At 29.5% G+C, this 21263-nt stretch overlaps 2 protein-coding genes and 3 pseudogenes across 2 annotated transcripts; all 5 read left to right on the top strand.

Annotated features, from left to right (window-relative positions):
- The first annotated feature begins 147 nt into the window (after positions 1-147).
- LOC139997108 (large ribosomal subunit protein eL18-like) lies at positions 148-2189 on the top strand (annotated as a pseudogene).
- A 1964-nt stretch (positions 2190-4153) lies between these two features.
- Positions 4154-6195, top strand: LOC139997107 (large ribosomal subunit protein eL18-like; annotated as a pseudogene).
- Positions 6196-8159: 1964 nt separating this feature from the next.
- Positions 8160-10225, top strand: LOC139997125 (large ribosomal subunit protein eL18-like; annotated as a pseudogene).
- A 3481-nt stretch (positions 10226-13706) lies between these two features.
- LOC139997111 (large ribosomal subunit protein eL18-like) lies at positions 13707-14177 on the top strand. Its single transcript, XM_072021555.1, has 2 exons — positions 13707-13847; positions 13959-14177. The coding sequence occupies exons 1-2, from the start codon at positions 13707-13709 to the stop codon at positions 14175-14177; spliced, it is 360 nt and encodes a 119-aa protein (XP_071877656.1).
- A 3534-nt stretch (positions 14178-17711) lies between these two features.
- Positions 17712-18182, top strand: LOC139997116 (large ribosomal subunit protein eL18-like). The gene is made up of 2 exons (XM_072021560.1): positions 17712-17852; positions 17964-18182. The coding sequence occupies exons 1-2, from the start codon at positions 17712-17714 to the stop codon at positions 18180-18182; spliced, it is 360 nt and encodes a 119-aa protein (XP_071877661.1).
- Positions 18183-21263: the final 3081 nt, after the last annotated feature.

Raw genomic sequence — 21263 nt, 5'->3', positions numbered from 1 at the left:
ACCCTGCACAGGGATGGTAAGCACCCTTAAAAAAATCAAAATGGAAATTGGAGGAGATACGTTGAGTTACGCCATGCTAATTTTATAATTGTAAATAATTATAGATGTTGAGTAAATAATTAATGTGTATTGCTATAAATATAGGCAATGTGCGATTATATCACGAACTTAGAACGTTTTCAAGGGAAAAGTGAACCAACATGGATGTTCATACACGTAAGTTTAATATATAATTAACATAAATTTTAAAGCTACAATAGAAGCAATCCTACTAGAATGGTCGAATGGTAAATCTTATATTTGATGCTGACTGCCCACAATTATTAAAAGTATTAACAATGGAATTGCAACGAGTACAAAATAACGAGGAACATGAGTATGTAAGATACATAATTTTTAGTAAAACAAATAGCCATTAAAAATTAGCATTGTTGAAATAGAAGTTATTAAAATAAACGCACACGTGTAGGTTTTCTTTAGGTGTATCGGAAAGAAGTCCAGAAGAAATAAAACGATTAAAAATTATTGAAGAAACTAGAATAGCTAAAGAAACGGCAAAGAAGGCTCGAAAAGGTTTCGCAAAATCTCTCATAAAAAGGATACAGATATATTACTATAACGATTACCCTGCACGTACACACAAACAGATCATTATTTCTTTATTTATTTTAAATTAGTTTATTTCCACTTTCATTTGGATGAAAAATTAATATAAATTTGTACATTAAGTTGTTCACTCCATAGTTTTTACATAGTATTCATCGTGCCAATTTTCCATTGTCTAACAGCGCCCCCTTGGACATCCGTTTCCACGGGTCTATCTGATCTGTCTATAAGCTCGTCTGTTTCTTTTCCGGTGTATCAACATGGTAGGGTGGCGCAGTGGCGTTGTTATATTTATAAAATCAATAGAGTTTTGATTTATTTGTGTTAATCGATATAAATAAAATTCTTTGTTAAATTTGAAAAATATTAAAGTAAGTTAACAAAAATTATTTTCTTTACAGGGTATCGATATAAACCACAAACACGATAGGAAAGTTCGGCGCACAGAACCTAAGTCGCAAGATGTCTACTTACGACTTCTCGTCAAAGTAAGTGTTTTACATGCATTTCTAAATATATATATTTCTTATTACCTCTTTAATTTTGTACCAGTTGTATTTTGTATTTTATTTACAAACTAACGCTACTCTTGTAACTTGTGTTGAAAATTAATTGCGTATTACAATTGATGTAATACTATATTGTTGTCATAAACACGTGAGTTTTGAAACAGATAAATTTCTTTTGCGAACCGCACTCCGTGTCAGTGGTTTGTATTATGGTCTGATCCAATTTGAACGTTCGCTAGAAAAATTTAGTCAACTTTCCTATTCCGTGTTTTTTCTTTATGTAGAAGACGATTATATTAGCTGACACAATGCTACTCAGAAAGTTTATAAAAGTTTATATTTCTTATTAGGAAATGATACATTATTGCGTTTTAATGCAAAATTTGTATTTTTTTTTTTTTTTTTTTATAATTTCGCAATGAAACTGGTAAAACATTATTGTGATTTTTTATCAAAGTATTTTTTTATACAATAAAAATATAGAAGTATATGGTTTTATTTTTGTTATAGCTTTACCGTTTCCTAGCAAGACGTACAAATTCTAAGTTTAATAAGATTGTTCTTAAGAGACTTTTTATGAGTAAAATACACCGTCCTCCCATATCTCTTGCACGTATTGTCAGGTTTATGAAGAAACCTGAACGAAGACATGCAATTGCAGTAATTGTTGGTACAGTGACAGATGATGCTAGGATTTTTGAAATTCCTAGACTTATAGTAAGCAATAGAAATAATTATCAGAATTTAATTTTGAGTTTGTATAAATAAAATGTTATTTTGTATTTGGTTGGAAAAATTATTAATGTATAATTTCATAATTTTTTATAGGTATGTGCTCTACGTGTTACTGAAAGAGCTAGAGCACGTATATTAAAAGCTGGAGGTGAAGTAATCACATTCGATAAATTAGCATTACGTACACCTACCGGAAAACAAACTGTTTTTGTGCAAGGTCGTCGGAAAGCTCGTGAAGCAGCTAAACACTTCGGACCTGCACCTGGCGTACCACATTCCCATACAAAACCATTGGTACGCTCTAAGGGTTGAAAGTTTGAAAGAGCAAGAGCTACGTAGGCGTAGCTGCGGTTATAAAAAATAAATTTTGTTTAACGGGCAGATTCGTTGAAAATACGAAAACAATAATCAGCTGATTCAGATAAGGAAATGGATGGAAAGGAGGGGAGAATAAGAGAAAAGCGAACTCTAATACTCGTATCTAAAATACATCTAGATGGCGTAATCGATGTTCAAATTTCATTTCATCTGTATTGTTAACGGTAAATGTATATGCAAAGTATGTAAATGGATGATTGCGTGTTAATCATATCTTTTGTTTTAATGGAAAAACTATTTAAGCTAAAACTACATGGCTCTACATTGATTATAAATAACAGAATTTTTCATAACATCTTTCTCAATTCTAGAATGCAAGAAAAAATATAAGTTATAAAGATTAACTTAAGAATGTTGAAAAAATTAAAAGAACTATTCTAACAAATAAATAAAATATACATTAATGTAAAACGTAAATAATTTTATTTATTATTATAGTGGTAGCACTGCACAAGTTTGTATTGTACAACCTGAAATGTTATGCTGCTAAAATATCTTAATATTATAAAATGAAATTATCATCTTTACCACGTTTTATTATCATGTTTCAAAGTGCTGATTAAATATTTAATATAACGCAACAAAATGCCATGATGTTAGTGAGGAATATAATATAAAGTTATATATTTTGTGTAACATAAGCTACCATTGAAAGAAATTATGAATATATACATATGTATGTATATTATATCAATCGATGCATTATTCTCTACGTGGAGACTGATGCATTCATTAGTGTTTTATCATAAAAATTACTTTACAAGAGCGGTGTTTTTATAAAATTCCATCACTTGGTGCTAACGCCACCTAGGAGTACAATACTATTTAAATTGAATCGGTATGTCCACAATATGCATACATAATAATTGATATTTTATTTAAGGAGTTACAATAGCAAATTTAAACTTTATATTTAATCAAGCCTATAATTTTCAAAAAATGAATAAAAATATTTTTTTCTATACATTTTATTTTATTCTATATTATCACTAATATATCACTAATATCACTAATTTTAATTAAGCTGTTGAGGTAATTACTTCAAGAAAAACTCTACACTTCTTCTTTTGTATATCCGTGACCTGGAGATCGCTGTTATGAATAGAATTTAGTGAAACAAAAAATTCGAAATAAGGAGAGGTCCATGTTATTGTGCCCTTGAATATAAATTTTGTTTTGGCTTACAAGGTCTAGAAACAGAAGAGCTAGAAGTAGATTTCTGTTGTTGTTTCTTGTAACCTTCGGCTAGAGCTACAAGGCTAATGATAATGTCCTTTTTGCTATAAATATATACTATCATAGCTTCTTCTATTGTATTGTAACACTGCAAGAGTGAGGATCTGGATCAGTATACGCTATACCTGTACTTATACCTATACCTATACTTATTTCAATATATTTTCTATTACAAATTCATCCACTCGTTCCTCTATCAGACAACCTCAATATGAGCAATTTTAGCATGTCTATATTGCGTGTTACTTCATAATTGTGTCATTATCTAGCAAATAGAAGTAAAACTTATAGACACGAACATTTTACATGGTATATAATTATGACAAAACATAAATTTGAGAGGGACAAAGATATAAATGTATACATTTTTTAATGGAACATATTTCATTTTTCACTGATTATGTAGATGAATTTAGGAAGCAAAAATTTCAGATACGTATTCTCTTTTTTTCAAAAATTATTAAACGTAAAAGTTATAAGCAATTAAAAATTAAACAATCCGAACGTTTCAGTGGTCGACATATATATTCAGAATGGAGTGGACCCTGCACAGGGATGGTAAGCACCCTTAAAAAAATCAAAATGGAAATTGGAGGAGATACGTTGAGTTACGCCATGCTAATTTTATAATTGTAAATAATTATAGATGTTGAGTAAATAATTAATGTGTATTGCTATAAATATAGGCAATGTGCGATTATATCACGAACTTAGAACGTTTTCAAGGGAAAAGTGAACCAACATGGATGTTCATACACGTAAGTTTAATATATAATTAACATAAATTTTAAAGCTACAATAGAAGCAATCCTACTAGAATGGTCGAATGGTAAATCTTATATTTGATGCTGACTGCCCACAATTATTAAAAGTATTAACAATGGAATTGCAACGAGTACAAAATAACGAGGAACATGAGTATGTAAGATACATAATTTTTAGTAAAACAAATAGCCATTAAAAATTAGCATTGTTGAAATAGAAGTTATTAAAATAAACGCACACGTGTAGGTTTTCTTTAGGTGTATCGGAAAGAAGTCCAGAAGAAATAAAACGATTAAAAATTATTGAAGAAACTAGAATAGCTAAAGAAACGGCAAAGAAGGCTCGAAAAGGTTTCGCAAAATCTCTCATAAAAAGGATACAGATATATTACTATAACGATTACCCTGCACGTACACACAAACAGATCATTATTTCTTTATTTATTTTAAATTAGTTTATTTCCACTTTCATTTGGATGAAAAATTAATATAAATTTGTACATTAAGTTGTTCACTCCATAGTTTTTACATAGTATTCATCGTGCCAATTTTCCATTGTCTAACAGCGCCCCCTTGGACATCCGTTTCCACGGGTCTATCTGATCTGTCTATAAGCTCGTCTGTTTCTTTTCCGGTGTATCAACATGGTAGGGTGGCGCAGTGGCGTTGTTATATTTATAAAATCAATAGAGTTTTGATTTATTTGTGTTAATCGATATAAATAAAATTCTTTGTTAAATTTGAAAAATATTAAAGTAAGTTAACAAAAATTATTTTCTTTACAGGGTATCGATATAAACCACAAACACGATAGGAAAGTTCGGCGCACAGAACCTAAGTCGCAAGATGTCTACTTACGACTTCTCGTCAAAGTAAGTGTTTTACATGCATTTCTAAATATATATATTTCTTATTACCTCTTTAATTTTGTACCAGTTGTATTTTGTATTTTATTTACAAACTAACGCTACTCTTGTAACTTGTGTTGAAAATTAATTGCGTATTACAATTGATGTAATACTATATTGTTGTCATAAACACGTGAGTTTTGAAACAGATAAATTTCTTTTGCGAACCGCACTCCGTGTCAGTGGTTTGTATTATGGTCTGATCCAATTTGAACGTTCGCTAGAAAAATTTAGTCAACTTTCCTATTCCGTGTTTTTTCTTTATGTAGAAGACGATTATATTAGCTGACACAATGCTACTCAGAAAGTTTATAAAAGTTTATATTTCTTATTAGGAAATGATACATTATTGCGTTTTAATGCAAAATTTGTATTTTTTTTTTTTTTTTTTTATAATTTCGCAATGAAACTGGTAAAACATTATTGTGATTTTTTATCAAAGTATTTTTTTATACAATAAAAATATAGAAGTATATGGTTTTATTTTTGTTATAGCTTTACCGTTTCCTAGCAAGACGTACAAATTCTAAGTTTAATAAGATTGTTCTTAAGAGACTTTTTATGAGTAAAATACACCGTCCTCCCATATCTCTTGCACGTATTGTCAGGTTTATGAAGAAACCTGAACGAAGACATGCAATTGCAGTAATTGTTGGTACAGTGACAGATGATGCTAGGATTTTTGAAATTCCTAGACTTATAGTAAGCAATAGAAATAATTATCAGAATTTAATTTTGAGTTTGTATAAATAAAATGTTATTTTGTATTTGGTTGGAAAAATTATTAATGTATAATTTCATAATTTTTTATAGGTATGTGCTCTACGTGTTACTGAAAGAGCTAGAGCACGTATATTAAAAGCTGGAGGTGAAGTAATCACATTCGATAAATTAGCATTACGTACACCTACCGGAAAACAAACTGTTTTTGTGCAAGGTCGTCGGAAAGCTCGTGAAGCAGCTAAACACTTCGGACCTGCACCTGGCGTACCACATTCCCATACAAAACCATTGGTACGCTCTAAGGGTTGAAAGTTTGAAAGAGCAAGAGCTACGTAGGCGTAGCTGCGGTTATAAAAAATAAATTTTGTTTAACGGGCAGATTCGTTGAAAATACGAAAACAATAATCAGCTGATTCAGATAAGGAAATGGATGGAAAGGAGGGGAGAATAAGAGAAAAGCGAACTCTAATACTCGTATCTAAAATACATCTAGATGGCGTAATCGATGTTCAAATTTCATTTCATCTGTATTGTTAACGGTAAATGTATATGCAAAGTATGTAAATGGATGATTGCGTGTTAATCATATCTTTTGTTTTAATGGAAAAACTATTTAAGCTAAAACTACATGGCTCTACATTGATTATAAATAACAGAATTTTTCATAACATCTTTCTCAATTCTAGAATGCAAGAAAAAATATAAGTTATAAAGATTAACTTAAGAATGTTGAAAAAATTAAAAGAACTATTCTAACAAATAAATAAAATATACATTAATGTAAAACGTAAATAATTTTATTTATTATTATAGTGGTAGCACTGCACAAGTTTGTATTGTACAACCTGAAATGTTATGCTGCTAAAATATCTTAATATTATAAAATGAAATTATCATCTTTACCACGTTTTATTATCATGTTTCAAAGTGCTGATTAAATATTTAATATAACGCAACAAAATGCCATGATGTTAGTGAGGAATATAATATAAAGTTATATATTTTGTGTAACATAAGCTACCATTGAAAGAAATTATGAATATATACATATGTATGTATATTATATCAATCGATGCATTATTCTCTACGTGGAGACTGATGCATTCATTAGTGTTTTATCATAAAAATTACTTTACAAGAGCGGTGTTTTTATAAAATTCCATCACTTGGTGCTAACGCCACCTAGGAGTACAATACTATTTAAATTGAATCGGTATGTCCACAATATGCATACATAATAATTGATATTTTATTTAAGGAGTTACAATAGCAAATTTAAACTTTATATTTAATCAAGCCTATAATTTTCAAAAAATGAATAAAAATATTTTTTTCTATACATTTTATTTTATTCTATATTATCACTAATATATCACTAATATCACTAATTTTAATTAAGCTGTTGAGGTAATTACTTCAAGAAAAACTCTACACTTCTTCTTTTGTATATCCGTGACCTGGAGATCGCTGTTATGAATAGAATTTAGTGAAACAAAAAATTCGAAATAAGGAGAGGTCCATGTTATTGTGCCCTTGAATATAAATTTTGTTTTGGCTTACAAGGTCTAGAAACAGAAGAGCTAGAAGTAGATTTCTGTTGTTGTTTCTTGTAACCTTCGGCTAGAGCTACAAGGCTAATGATAATGTCCTTTTTGCTATAAATATATACTATCATAGCTTCTTCTATTGTATTGTAACACTGCAAGAGTGAGGATCTGGATCAGTATACGCTATACCTGTACTTATACCTATACCTATACTTATTTCAATATATTTTCTATTACAAATTCATCCACTCGTTCCTCTATCAGACAACCTCAATATGAGCAATTTTAGCATGTCTATATTGCGTGTTACTTCATAATTGTGTCATTATCTAGCAAATAGAAGTAAAACTTATAGACACGAACATTTTACATGGTATATAATTATGACAAAACATAAATTTGAGAGGGACAAAGATATAAATGTATACATTTTTTAATGGAACATATTTCATTTTTCACTGATTATGTAGATGAATTTAGGAAGCAAAAATTTCAGATACGTATTCTCTTTTTTTCAAAAATTATTAAACGTAAAAGTTATAAGCAATTAAAAATTAAACAATCCGAACGTTTCAGTGGTCGACATATATATTCAGAATGGAGTGGACCCTGCACAGGGATGGTAAGCACCCTTAAAAAAATCAAAATGGAAATTGGAGGAGATACGTTGAGTTACGCCATGCTAATTTTATAATTGTAAATAATTATAGATGTTGAGTAAATAATTAATGTGTATTGCTATAAATATAGGCAATGTGCGATTATATCACGAACTTAGAACGTTTTCAAGGGAAAAGTGAACCAACATGGATGTTCATACACGTAAGTTTAATATATAATTAACATAAATTTTAAAGCTACAATAGAAGCAATCCTACTAGAATGGTCGAATGGTAAAACTTATATTTGATGCTGACTGCCCACAATTATTAAAAGTATTAACAATGGAATTGCAACGAGTACAAAATAACGAGGAACATGAGTATGTAAGATACATAATTTTTAGTAAAACAAATAGCCATTAAAAATTAGCATTGTTGAAATAGAAGTTATTAAAATAAACGCACACGTGTAGGTTTTCTTTAGGTGTATCGGAAAGAAGTCCAGAAGAAATAAAACGATTAAAAATTATTGAAGAAACTAGAATAGCTAAAGAAACGGCAAAGAAGGCTCGAAAAGGTTTCGCAAAATCTCTCATAAAAAGGATACAGATATATTACTATAACGATTACCCTGCACGTACACACAAACAGATCATTATTTCTTTATTTATTTTAAATTAGTTTATTTCCACTTTCATTTGGATGAAAAATTAATATAAATTTGTACATTAAGTTGTTCACTCCATAGTTTTTACATAGTATTCATCGTGCCAATTTTCCATTGTCTAACAGCGCCCCCTTGGACATCCGTTTCCACGGGTCTATCTGATCTGTCTATAAGCTCGTCTGTTTCTTTTCCGGTGTATCAACATGGTAGGGTGGCGCAGTGGCGTTGTTATATTTATAAAATCAATAGAGTTTTGATTTATTTGTGTTAATCGATATAAATAAAATTCTTTGTTAAATTTGAAAAATATTAAAGTAAGTTAACAAAAATTATTTTCTTTACAGGGTATCGATATAAACCACAAACACGATAGGAAAGTTCGGCGCACAGAACCTAAGTCGCAAGATGTCTACTTACGACTTCTCGTCAAAGTAAGTGTTTTACATGCATTTCTAAATATATATATTTCTTATTACCTCTTTAATTTTGTACCAGTTGTATTTTGTATTTTATTTACAAACTAACGCTACTCTTGTAACTTGTGTTGAAAATTAATTGCGTATTACAATTGATGTAATACTATATTGTTGTCATAAACACGTGAGTTTTGAAACAGATAAATTTCTTTTGCGAACCGCACTCCGTGTCAGTGGTTTGTATTATGGTCTGATCCAATTTGAACGTTCGCTAGAAAAATTTAGTCAACTTTCCTATTCCGTGTTTTTTCTTTATGTAGAAGACGATTATATTAGCTGACACAATGCTACTCAGAAAGTTTATAAAAGTTTATATTTCTTATTAGGAAATGATACATTATTGCGTTTTAATGCAAAATTTGTATTTTTTTTTTTTTTTTTTATAATTTCGCAATGAAACTGGTAAAACATTATTGTGATTTTTTATCAAAGTATTTTTTTATACAATAAAAATATAGAAGTATATGGTTTTATTTTTGTTATAGCTTTACCGTTTCCTAGCAAGACGTACAAATTCTAAGTTTAATAAGATTGTTCTTAAGAGACTTTTTATGAGTAAAATACACCGTCCTCCCATATCTCTTGCACGTATTGTCAGGTTTATGAAGAAACCTGAACGAAGACATGCAATTGCAGTAATTGTTGGTACAGTGACAGATGATGCTAGGATTTTTGAAATTCCTAGACTTATAGTAAGCAATAGAAATAATTATCAGAATTTAATTTTGAGTTTGTATAAATAAAATGTTATTTTGTATTTGGTTGGAAAAATTATTAATGTATAATTTCATAATTTTTTATAGGTATGTGCTCTACGTGTTACTGAAAGAGCTAGAGCACGTATATTAAAAGCTGGAGGTGAAGTAATCACATTCGATAAATTAGCATTACGTACACCTACCGGAAAACAAACTGTTTTTGTGCAAGGTCGTCGGAAAGCTCGTGAAGCAGCTAAACACTTCGGACCTGCACCTGGCGTACCACATTCCCATACAAAACCATTGGTACGCTCTAAGGGTTGAAAGTTTGAAAGAGCAAGAGCTACGTAGGCGTAGCTGCGGTTATAAAAAATAAATTTTGTTTAACGGGCAGATTCGTTGAAAATACGAAAACAATAATCAGCTGATTCAGATAAGGAAATGGATGGAAAGGAGGGGAGAATAAGAGAAAAGCGAACTCTAATACTCGTATCTAAAATACATCTAGATGGCGTAATCGATGTTCAAATTTCATTTCATCTGTATTGTTAACGGTAAATGTATATGCAAAGTATGTAAATGGATGATTGCGTGTTAATCATATCTTTTGTTTTAATGGAAAAACTATTTAAGCTAAAACTACATGGCTCTACATTGATTATAAATAACAGAATTTTTCATAACATCTTTCTCAATTCTAGAATGCAAGAAAAAATATAAGTTATAAAGATTAACTTAAGAATGTTGAAAAAATTAAAAGAACTATTCTAACAAATAAATAAAATATACATTAATGTAAAACGTAAATAATTTTATTTATTATTATAGTGGTAGCACTGCACAAGTTTGTATTGTACAACCTGAAATGTTATGCTGCTAAAATATCTTAATATTATAAAATGAAATTATCATCTTTACCACGTTTTATTATCATGTTTCAAAGTGCTGATTAAATATTTAATATAACGCAACAAAATGCCATGATGTTAGTGAGGAATATAATATAAAGTTATATATTTTGTGTAACATAAGCTACCATTGAAAGAAATTATGAATATATACATATGTATGTATATTATATCAATCGATGCATTATTCTCTACGTGGAGACTGATGCATTCATTAGTGTTTTATCATAAAAATTACTTTACAAGAGCGGTGTTTTTATAAAATTCCATCACTTGGTGCTAACGCCACCTAGGAGTACAATACTATTTAAATTGAATCGGTATGTCCACAATATGCATACATAATAATTGATATTTTATTTAAGGAGTTACAATAGCAAATTTAAACTTTATATTTAATCAAGCCTATAATTTTCAAAAAATGAATAAAAATATTTTTTTCTATACATTTTATTTTATTCTATATTATCACTAATATATCACTAATATCACTAATTTTAATTAAGCTGTTGAGGTAATTACTTCAAGAAAAACTCTACACTTCTTCTTTTGTATATCCGTGACCTGGAGATCGCTGTTATGAATAGAATTTAGTGAAACAAAAAATTCGAAATAAGGAGAGGTCCATGTTATTGTGCCCTTGAATATAAATTTTGTTTTGGCTTACAAGGTCTAGAAACAGAAGAGCTAGAAGTAGATTTCTGTTGTTGTTTCTTGTAACCTTCGGCTAGAGCTACAAGGCTAATGATAATGTCCTTTTTGCTATAAATATATACTATCATAGCTTCTTCTATTGTATTGTAACACTGCAAGAGTGAGGATCTGGATCAGTATACGCTATACCTGTACTTATACCTATACCTATACTTATTTCAATATATTTTCTATTACAAATTCATCCACTCGTTCCTCTATCAGACAACCTCAATATGAGCAATTTTAGCATGTCTATATTGCGTGTTACTTCATAATTGTGTCATTATCTAGCAAATAGAAGTAAAACTTATAGACACGAACATTTTACATGGTATATAATTATGACAAAACATAAATTTGAGAGGGACAAAGATATAAATGTATACATTTTTTAATGGAACATATTTCATTTTTCACTGATTATGTAGATGAATTTAGGAAGCAAAAATTTCAGATACGTATTCTCTTTTTTTCAAAAATTATTAAACGTAAAAGTTATAAGCAATTAAAAATTAAACAATCCGAACGTTTCAGTGGTCGACATATATATTCAGAATGGAGTGGACCCTGCACAGGGATGGTAAGCACCCTTAAAAAAATCAAAATGGAAATTGGAGGAGATACGTTGAGTTACGCCATGCTAATTTTATAATTGTAAATAATTATAGATGTTGAGTAAATAATTAATGTGTATTGCTATAAATATAGGCAATGTGCGATTATATCACGAACTTAGAACGTTTTCAAGGGAAAAGTGAACCAACATGGATGTTCATACACGTAAGTTTAATATATAATTAACATAAATTTTAAAGCTACAATAGAAGCAATCCTACTAGAATGGTCGAATGGTAAAACTTATATTTGATGCTGACTGCCCACAATTATTAAAAGTATTAACAATGGAATTGCAACGAGTACAAAATAACGAGGAACATGAGTATGTAAGATACATAATTTTTAGTAAAACAAATAGCCATTAAAAATTAGCATTGTTGAAATAGAAGTTATTAAAATAAACGCACACGTGTAGGTTTTCTTTAGGTGTATCGGAAAGAAGTCCAGAAGAAATAAAACGATTAAAAATTATTGAAGAAACTAGAATAGCTAAAGAAACGGCAAAGAAGGCTCGAAAAGGTTTCGCAAAATCTCTCATAAAAAGGATACAGATATATTACTATAACGATTACCCTGCACGTACACACAAACAGATCATTATTTCTTTATTTATTTTAAATTAGTTTATTTCCACTTTCATTTGGATGAAAAATTAATATAAATTTGTACATTAAGTTGTTCACTCCATAGTTTTTACATAGTATTCATCGTGCCAATTTTCCATTGTCTAACAGCGCCCCCTTGGACATCCGTTTCCACGGGTCTATCTGATCTGTCTATAAGCTCGTCTGTTTCTTTTCCGGTGTATCAACATGGTAGGGTGGCGCAGTGGCGTTGTTATATTTATAAAATCAATAGAGTTTTGATTTATTTGTGTTAATCGATATAAATAAAATTCTTTGTTAAATTTGAAAAATATTAAAGTAAGTTAACAAAAATTATTTTCTTTACAGGGTATCGATATAAACCACAAACACGATAGGAAAGTTCGGCGCACAGAACCTAAGTCGCAAGATGTCTACTTACGACTTCTCGTCAAAGTAAGTGTTTTACATGCATTTCTAAATATATATATTTCTTATTACCTCTTTAATTTTGTACCAGTTGTATTTTGTATTTTATTTACAAACTAACGCTACTCTTGTAACTTGTGTTGAAAATTAATTGCGTATTACAATTGATGTAATACTATATTGTTGTCATAAACACGTGAGTTTTGAAACAGATAAATTTCTTTTGCGAACCGCACTCCGTGTCAGTGGTTTGTATTATGGTCTGATCCAATTTGAACGTTCGCTAGAAAAATTTAGTCAACTTTCCTATTCCGTGTTTTTTCTTTATGTAGAAGACGATTATATTAGCTGACACAATGCTACTCAGAAAGTTTATAAAAGTTTATATTTCTTATTAGGAAATGATACATTATTGCGTTTTAATGCAAAATTTGTATTTTTTTTTTTTTTTTTATAATTTCGCAATGAAACTGGTAAAACATTATTGTGATTTTTTATCAAAGTATTTTTTTATACAATAAAAATATAGAAGTATATGGTTTTATTTTTGTTATAGCTTTACCGTTTCCTAGCAAGACGTACAAATTCTAAGTTTAATAAGATTGTTCTTAAGAGACTTTTTATGAGTAAAATACACCGTCCTCCCATATCTCTTGCACGTATTGTCAGGTTTATGAAGAAACCTGAACGAAGACATGCAATTGCAGTAATTGTTGGTACAGTGACAGATGATGCTAGGATTTTTGAAATTCCTAGACTTATAGTAAGCAATAGAAATAATTATCAGAATTTAATTTTGAGTTTGTATAAATAAAATGTTATTTTGTATTTGGTTGGAAAAATTATTAATGTATAATTTCATAATTTTTTATAGGTATGTGCTCTACGTGTTACTGAAAGAGCTAGAGCACGTATATTAAAAGCTGGAGGTGAAGTAATCACATTCGATAAATTAGCATTACGTACACCTACCGGAAAACAAACTGTTTTTGTGCAAGGTCGTCGGAAAGCTCGTGAAGCAGCTAAACACTTCGGACCTGCACCTGGCGTACCACATTCCCATACAAAACCATTGGTACGCTCTAAGGGTTGAAAGTTTGAAAGAGCAAGAGCTACGTAGGCGTAGCTGCGGTTATAAAAAATAAATTTTGTTTAACGGGCAGATTCGTTGAAAATACGAAAACAATAATCAGCTGATTCAGATAAGGAAATGGATGGAAAGGAGGGGAGAATAAGAGAAAAGCGAACTCTAATACTCGTATCTAAAATACATCTAGATGGCGTAATCGATGTTCAAATTTCATTTCATCTGTATTGTTAACGGTAAATGTATATGCAAAGTATGTAAATGGATGATTGCGTGTTAATCATATCTTTTGTTTTAATGGAAAAACTATTTAAGCTAAAACTACATGGCTCTACATTGATTATAAATAACAGAATTTTTCATAACATCTTTCTCAATTCTAGAATGCAAGAAAAAATATAAGTTATAAAGATTAACTTAAGAATGTTGAAAAAATTAAAAGAACTATTCTAACAAATAAATAAAATATACATTAATGTAAAACGTAAATAATTTTATTTATTATTATAGTGGTAGCACTGCACAAGTTTGTATTGTACAACCTGAAATGTTATGCTGCTAAAATATCTTAATATTATAAAATGAAATTATCATCTTTACCACGTTTTATTATCATGTTTCAAAGTGCTGATTAAATATTTAATATAACGCAACAAAATGCCATGATGTTAGTGAGGAATATAATATAAAGTTATATATTTTGTGTAACATAAGCTACCATTGAAAGAAATTATGAATATATACATATGTATGTATATTATATCAATCGATGCATTATTCTCTACGTGGAGACTGATGCATTCATTAGTGTTTTATCATAAAAATTACTTTACAAGAGCGGTGTTTTTATAAAATTCCATCACTTGGTGCTAACGCCACCTAGGAGTACAATACTATTTAAATTGAATCGGTATGTCCACAATATGCATACATAATAATTGATATTTTATTTAAGGAGTTACAATAGCAAATTTAAACTTTATATTTAATCAAGCCTATAATTTTCAAAAAATGAATAAAAATATTTTTTTCTATACATTTTATTTTATTCTATATTATCACTAATATATCACTAATATCACTAATTTTAATTAAGCTGTTGAGGTAATTACTTCAAGAAAAACTCTACACTTCTTCTTTTGTATATCCGTGACCTGGAGATCGCTGTTATGAATAGAATTTAGTGAAACAAAAAATTCGAAATAAGGAGAGGTCCATGTTATTGTGCCCTTGAATATAAATTTTGTTTTGGCTTACAAGGTCTAGAAACAGAAGAGCTAGAAGTAGATTTCTGTTGTTGTTTCTTGTAACCTTCGGCTAGAGCTACAAGGCTAATGATAATGTCCTTTTTGCTATAAATATATACTATCATAGCTTCTTCTATTGTATTGTAACACTGCAAGAGTGAGGATCTGGATCAGTATACGCTATACCTGTACTTATACCTATACCTATACTTATTTCAATATATTTTCTATTACAAATTCATCCACTCGTTCCTCTATCAGACAACCTCAATATGAGCAATTTTAGCATGTCTATATTGCGTGTTACTTCATAATTGTGTCATTATCTAGCAAATAGAAGTAAAACTTATAGACACGAACATTTTACATGGTATATAATTATGACAAAACATAAATTTGAGAGGGACAAAGATATAAATGTATACATTTTTTAATGGAACATATTTCATTTTTCACTGATTATGTAGATGAATTTAGGAAGCAAAAATTTCAGATACGTATTCTCTTTTTTTCAAAAATTATTAAACGTAAAAGTTATAAGCAATTAAAAATTAAACAATCCGAACGTTTCAGTGGTCGACATATATATTCAGAATGGAGTGGACCCTGCACAGGGATGGTAAGCACCCTTAAAAAAATCAAAATGGAAATTGGAGGAGATACGTTGAGTTACGCCATGCTAATTTTATAATTGTAAATAATTATAGATGTTGAGTAAATAATTAATGTGTATTGCTATAAATATAGGCAATGTGCGATTATATCACGAACTTAGAACGTTTTCAAGGGAAAAGTGAACCAACATGGATGTTCATACACGTAAGTTTAATATATAATTAACATAAATTTTAAAGCTACAATAGAAGCAATCCTACTAGAATGGTCGAATGGTAAAACTTATATTTGATGCTGACTGCCCACAATTATTAAAAGTATTAACAATGGAATTGCAACGAGTACAAAATAACGAGGAACATGAGTATGTAAGATACATAATTTTTAGTAAAACAAATAGCCATTAAAAATTAGCATTGTTGAAATAGAAGTTATTAAAATAAACGCACACGTGTAGGTTTTCTTTAGGTGTATCGGAAAGAAGTCCAGAAGAAATAAAACGATTAAAAATTATTGAAGAAACTAGAATAGCTAAAGAAACGGCAAAGAAGGCTCGAAAAGGTTTCGCAAAATCTCTCATAAAAAGGATACAGATATATTACTATAACGATTACCCTGCACGTACACACAAACAGATCATTATTTCTTTATTTATTTTAAATTAGTTTATTTCCACTTTCATTTGGATGAAAAATTAATATAAATTTGTACATTAAGTTGTTCACTCCATAGTTTTTACATAGTATTCATCGTGCCAATTTTCCATTGTCTAACAGCGCCCCCTTGGACATCCGTTTCCACGGGTCTATCTGATCTGTCTATAAGCTCGTCTGTTTCTTTTCCGGTGTATCAACATGGTAGGGTGGCGCAGTGGCGTTGTTATATTTATAAAATCAATAGAGTTTTGATTTATTTGTGTTAATCGATATAAATAAAATTCTTTGTTAAATTTGAAAAATATTAAAGTAAGTTAACAAAAATTATTTTCTTTACAGGGTATCGATATAAACCACAAACACGATAGGAAAGTTCGGCGCACAGAACCTAAGTCGCAAGATGTCTACTTACGACTTCTCGTCAAAGTAAGTGTTTTACATGCATTTCTAAATATATATATTTCTTATTACCTCTTTAATTTTGTACCAGTTGTATTTTGTATTTTATTTACAAACTAACGCTACTCTTGTAACTTGTGTTGAAAATTAATTGCGTATTACAATTGATGTAATACTATATTGTTGTCATAAACACGTGAGTTTTGAAACAGATAAATTTCTTTTGCGAACCGCACTCCGTGTCAGTGGTTTGTATTATGGTCTGATCCAATTTGAACGTTCGCTAGAAAAATTTAGTCAACTTTCCTATTCCGTGTTTTTTCTTTATGTAGAAGACGATTATATTAGCTGACACAATGCTACTCAGAAAGTTTATAAAAGTTTATATTTCTTATTAGGAAATGATACATTATTGCGTTTTAATGCAAAATTTGTATTTTTTTTTTTTTTTTTTATAATTTCGCAATGAAACTGGTAAAACATTATTGTGATTTTTTATCAAAGTATTTTTTTATACAATAAAAATATAGAAGTATATGGTTTTATTTTTGTTATAGCTTTACCGTTTCCTAGCAAGACGTACAAATTCTAAGTTTAATAAGATTGTTCTTAAGAGACTTTTTATGAGTAAAATACACCGTCCTCCCATATCTCTTGCACGTATTGTCAGGTTTATGAAGAAACCTGAACGAAGACATGCAATTGCAGTAATTGTTGGTACAGTGACAGATGATGCTAGGATTTTTGAAATTCCTAGACTTATAGTAAGCAATAGAAATAATTATCAGAATTTAATTTTGAGTTTGTATAAATAAAATGTTATTTTGTATTTGGTTGGAAAAATTATTAATGTATAATTTCATAATTTTTTATAGGTATGTGCTCTACGTGTTACTGAAAGAGCTAGAGCACGTATATTAAAAGCTGGAGGTGAAGTAATCACATTCGATAAATTAGCATTACGTACACCTACCGGAAAACAAACTGTTTTTGTGCAAGGTCGTCGGAAAGCTCGTGAAGCAGCTAAACACTTCGGACCTGCACCTGGCGTACCACATTCCCATACAAAACCATTGGTACGCTCTAAGGGTTGAAAGTTTGAAAGAGCAAGAGCTACGTAGGCGTAGCTGCGGTTATAAAAAATAAATTTTGTTTAACGGGCAGATTCGTTGAAAATACGAAAACAATAATCAGCTGATTCAGATAAGGAAATGGATGGAAAGGAGGGGAGAATAAGAGAAAAGCGAACTCTAATACTCGTATCTAAAATACATCTAGATGGCGTAATCGATGTTCAAATTTCATTTCATCTGTATTGTTAACGGTAAATGTATATGCAAAGTATGTAAATGGATGATTGCGTGTTAATCATATCTTTTGTTTTAATGGAAAAACTATTTAAGCTAAAACTACATGGCTCTACATTGATTATAAATAACAGAATTTTTCATAACATCTTTCTCAATTCTAGAATGCAAGAAAAAATATAAGTTATAAAGATTAACTTAAGAATGTTGAAAAAATTAAAAGAACTATTCTAACAAATAAATAAAATATACATTAATGTAAAACGTAAATAATTTTATTTATTATTATAGTGGTAGCACTGCACAAGTTTGTATTGTACAACCTGAAATGTTATGCTGCTAAAATATCTTAATATTATAAAATGAAATTATCATCTTTACCACGTTTTATTATCATGTTTCAAAGTGCTGATTAAATATTTAATATAACGCAACAAAATGCCATGATGTTAGTGAGGAATATAATATAAAGTTATATATTTTGTGTAACATAAGCTACCATTGAAAGAAATTATGAATATATACATATGTATGTATATTATATCAATCGATGCATTATTCTCTACGTGGAGACTGATGCATTCATTAGTGTTTTATCATAAAAATTACTTTACAAGAGCGGTGTTTTTATAAAATTCCATCACTTGGTGCTAACGCCACCTAGGAGTACAATACTATTTAAATTGAATCGGTATGTCCACAATATGCATACATAATAATTGATATTTTATTTAAGGAGTTACAATAGCAAATTTAAACTTTATATTTAATCAAGCCTATAATTTTCAAAAAATGAATAAAAATATTTTTTTCTATACATTTTATTTTATTCTATATTATCACTAATATATCACTAATATCACTAATTTTAATTAAGCTGTTGAGGTAATTACTTCAAGAAAAACTCTACACTTCTTCTTTTGTATATCCGTGACCTGGAGATCGCTGTTATGAATAGAATTTAGTGAAACAAAAAATTCGAAATAAGGAGAGGTCCATGTTATTGTGCCCTTGAATATAAATTTTGTTTTGGCTTACAAGGTCTAGAAACAGAAGAGCTAGAAGTAGATTTCTGTTGTTGTTTCTTGTAACCTTCGGCTAGAGCTACAAGGCTAATGATAATGTCCTTTTTGCTATAAATATATACTATCATAGCTTCTTCTATTGTATTGTAACACTGCAAGAGTGAGGATCTGGATCAGTATACGCTATACCTGTACTTATACCTATACCTATACTTATTTCAATATATTTTCTATTACAAATTCATCCACTCGTTCCTCTATCAGACAACCTCAATATGAGCAATTTTAGCATGTCTATATTGCGTGTTACTTCATAATTGTGTCATTATCTAGCAAATAGAAGTAAAACTTATAGACACGAACATTTTACATGGTATATAATTATGACAAAACATAAATTTGAGAGGGACAAAGATATAAATGTATACATTTTTTAATGGAACATATTTCATTTTTCACTGATTATGTAGATGAATTTAGGAAGCAAAAATTTCAGATACGTATTCTCTTTTTTTCAAAAATTATTAAACGTAAAAGTTATAAGCAATTAAAAATTAAACAATCCGAACGTTTCAGTGGTCGACATATATATTCAGAATGGAGTGGACCCTGCACAGGGATGGTAAGCACCCTTAAAAAAATCAAAATGGAAATTGGAGGAGATACGTTGAGTTACGCCATGCTAATTTTATAATTGTAAATAATTATAGATGTTGAGTAAATAATTAATGTGTATTGCTATAAATATAGGCAATGTGCGATTATATCACGAACTTAGAACGTTTTCAAGGGAAAAGTGAACCAACATGGATGTTCATACACGTAAGTTTAATATATAATTAACATAAATTTTAAAGCTACAATAGAAGCAATCCTACTAGAATGGTCGAATGGTAAAACTTATATTTGATGCTGACTGCCCACAATTATTAAAAGTATTAACAATGGAATTGCAACGAGTACAAAATAACGAGGAACATGAGTATGTAAGATACATAATTTTTAGTAAAACAAATAGCCATTAAAAATTAGCATTGTTGAAATAGAAGTTATTAAAATAAACGCACACGTGTAGGTTTTCTTTAGGTGTATCGGAAAGAAGTCCAGAAGAAATAAAACGATTAAAAATTATTGAAGAAACTAGAATAGCTAAAGAAACGGCAAAGAAGGCTCGAAAAGGTTTCGCAAAATCTCTCATAAAAAGGATACAGATATATTACTATAACGATTACCCTGCACGTACACACAAACAGATCATTATTTCTTTATTTATTTTAAATTAGTTTATTTCCACTTTCATTTGGATGAAAAATTAATATAAATTTGTACATTAAGTTGTTCACTCCATAGTTTTTACATAGTATTCATCGTGCCAATTTTCCATTGTCTAACAGCGCCCCCTTGGACATCCGTTTCCACGGGTCTATCTGATCTGTCTATAAGCTCGTCTGTTTCTTTTCCGGTGTATCAACATGGTAGGGTGGCGCAGTGGCGTTGTTATATTTATAAAATCAATAGAGTTTTGATTTATTTGTGTTAATCGATATAAATAAAATTCTTTGTTAAATTTGAAAAATATTAAAGTAAGTTAACAAAAATTATTTTCTTTACAGGGTATCGATATAAACCACAAACACGATAGGAAAGTTCGGCGCACAGAACCTAAGTCGCAAGATGTCTACTTACGACTTCTCGTCAAAGTAAGTGTTTTACATGCATTTCTAAATATATATATTTCTTATTACCTCTTTAATTTTGTACCAGTTGTATTTTGTATTTTATTTACAAACTAACGCTACTCTTGTAACTTGTGTTGAAAATTAATTGCGTATTACAATTGATG

Source organism: Bombus fervidus, unplaced genomic scaffold (assembly GCF_041682495.2).
Source record: "Bombus fervidus isolate BK054 unplaced genomic scaffold, iyBomFerv1 scaffold0030, whole genome shotgun sequence".
Lineage (NCBI taxonomy): Eukaryota > Metazoa > Arthropoda > Insecta > Hymenoptera > Apidae > Bombus > Bombus fervidus.
The sequence above is the reverse complement of the archived record's forward strand: the minus strand, read 5'-3'. Positions and strand labels throughout refer to the sequence as shown.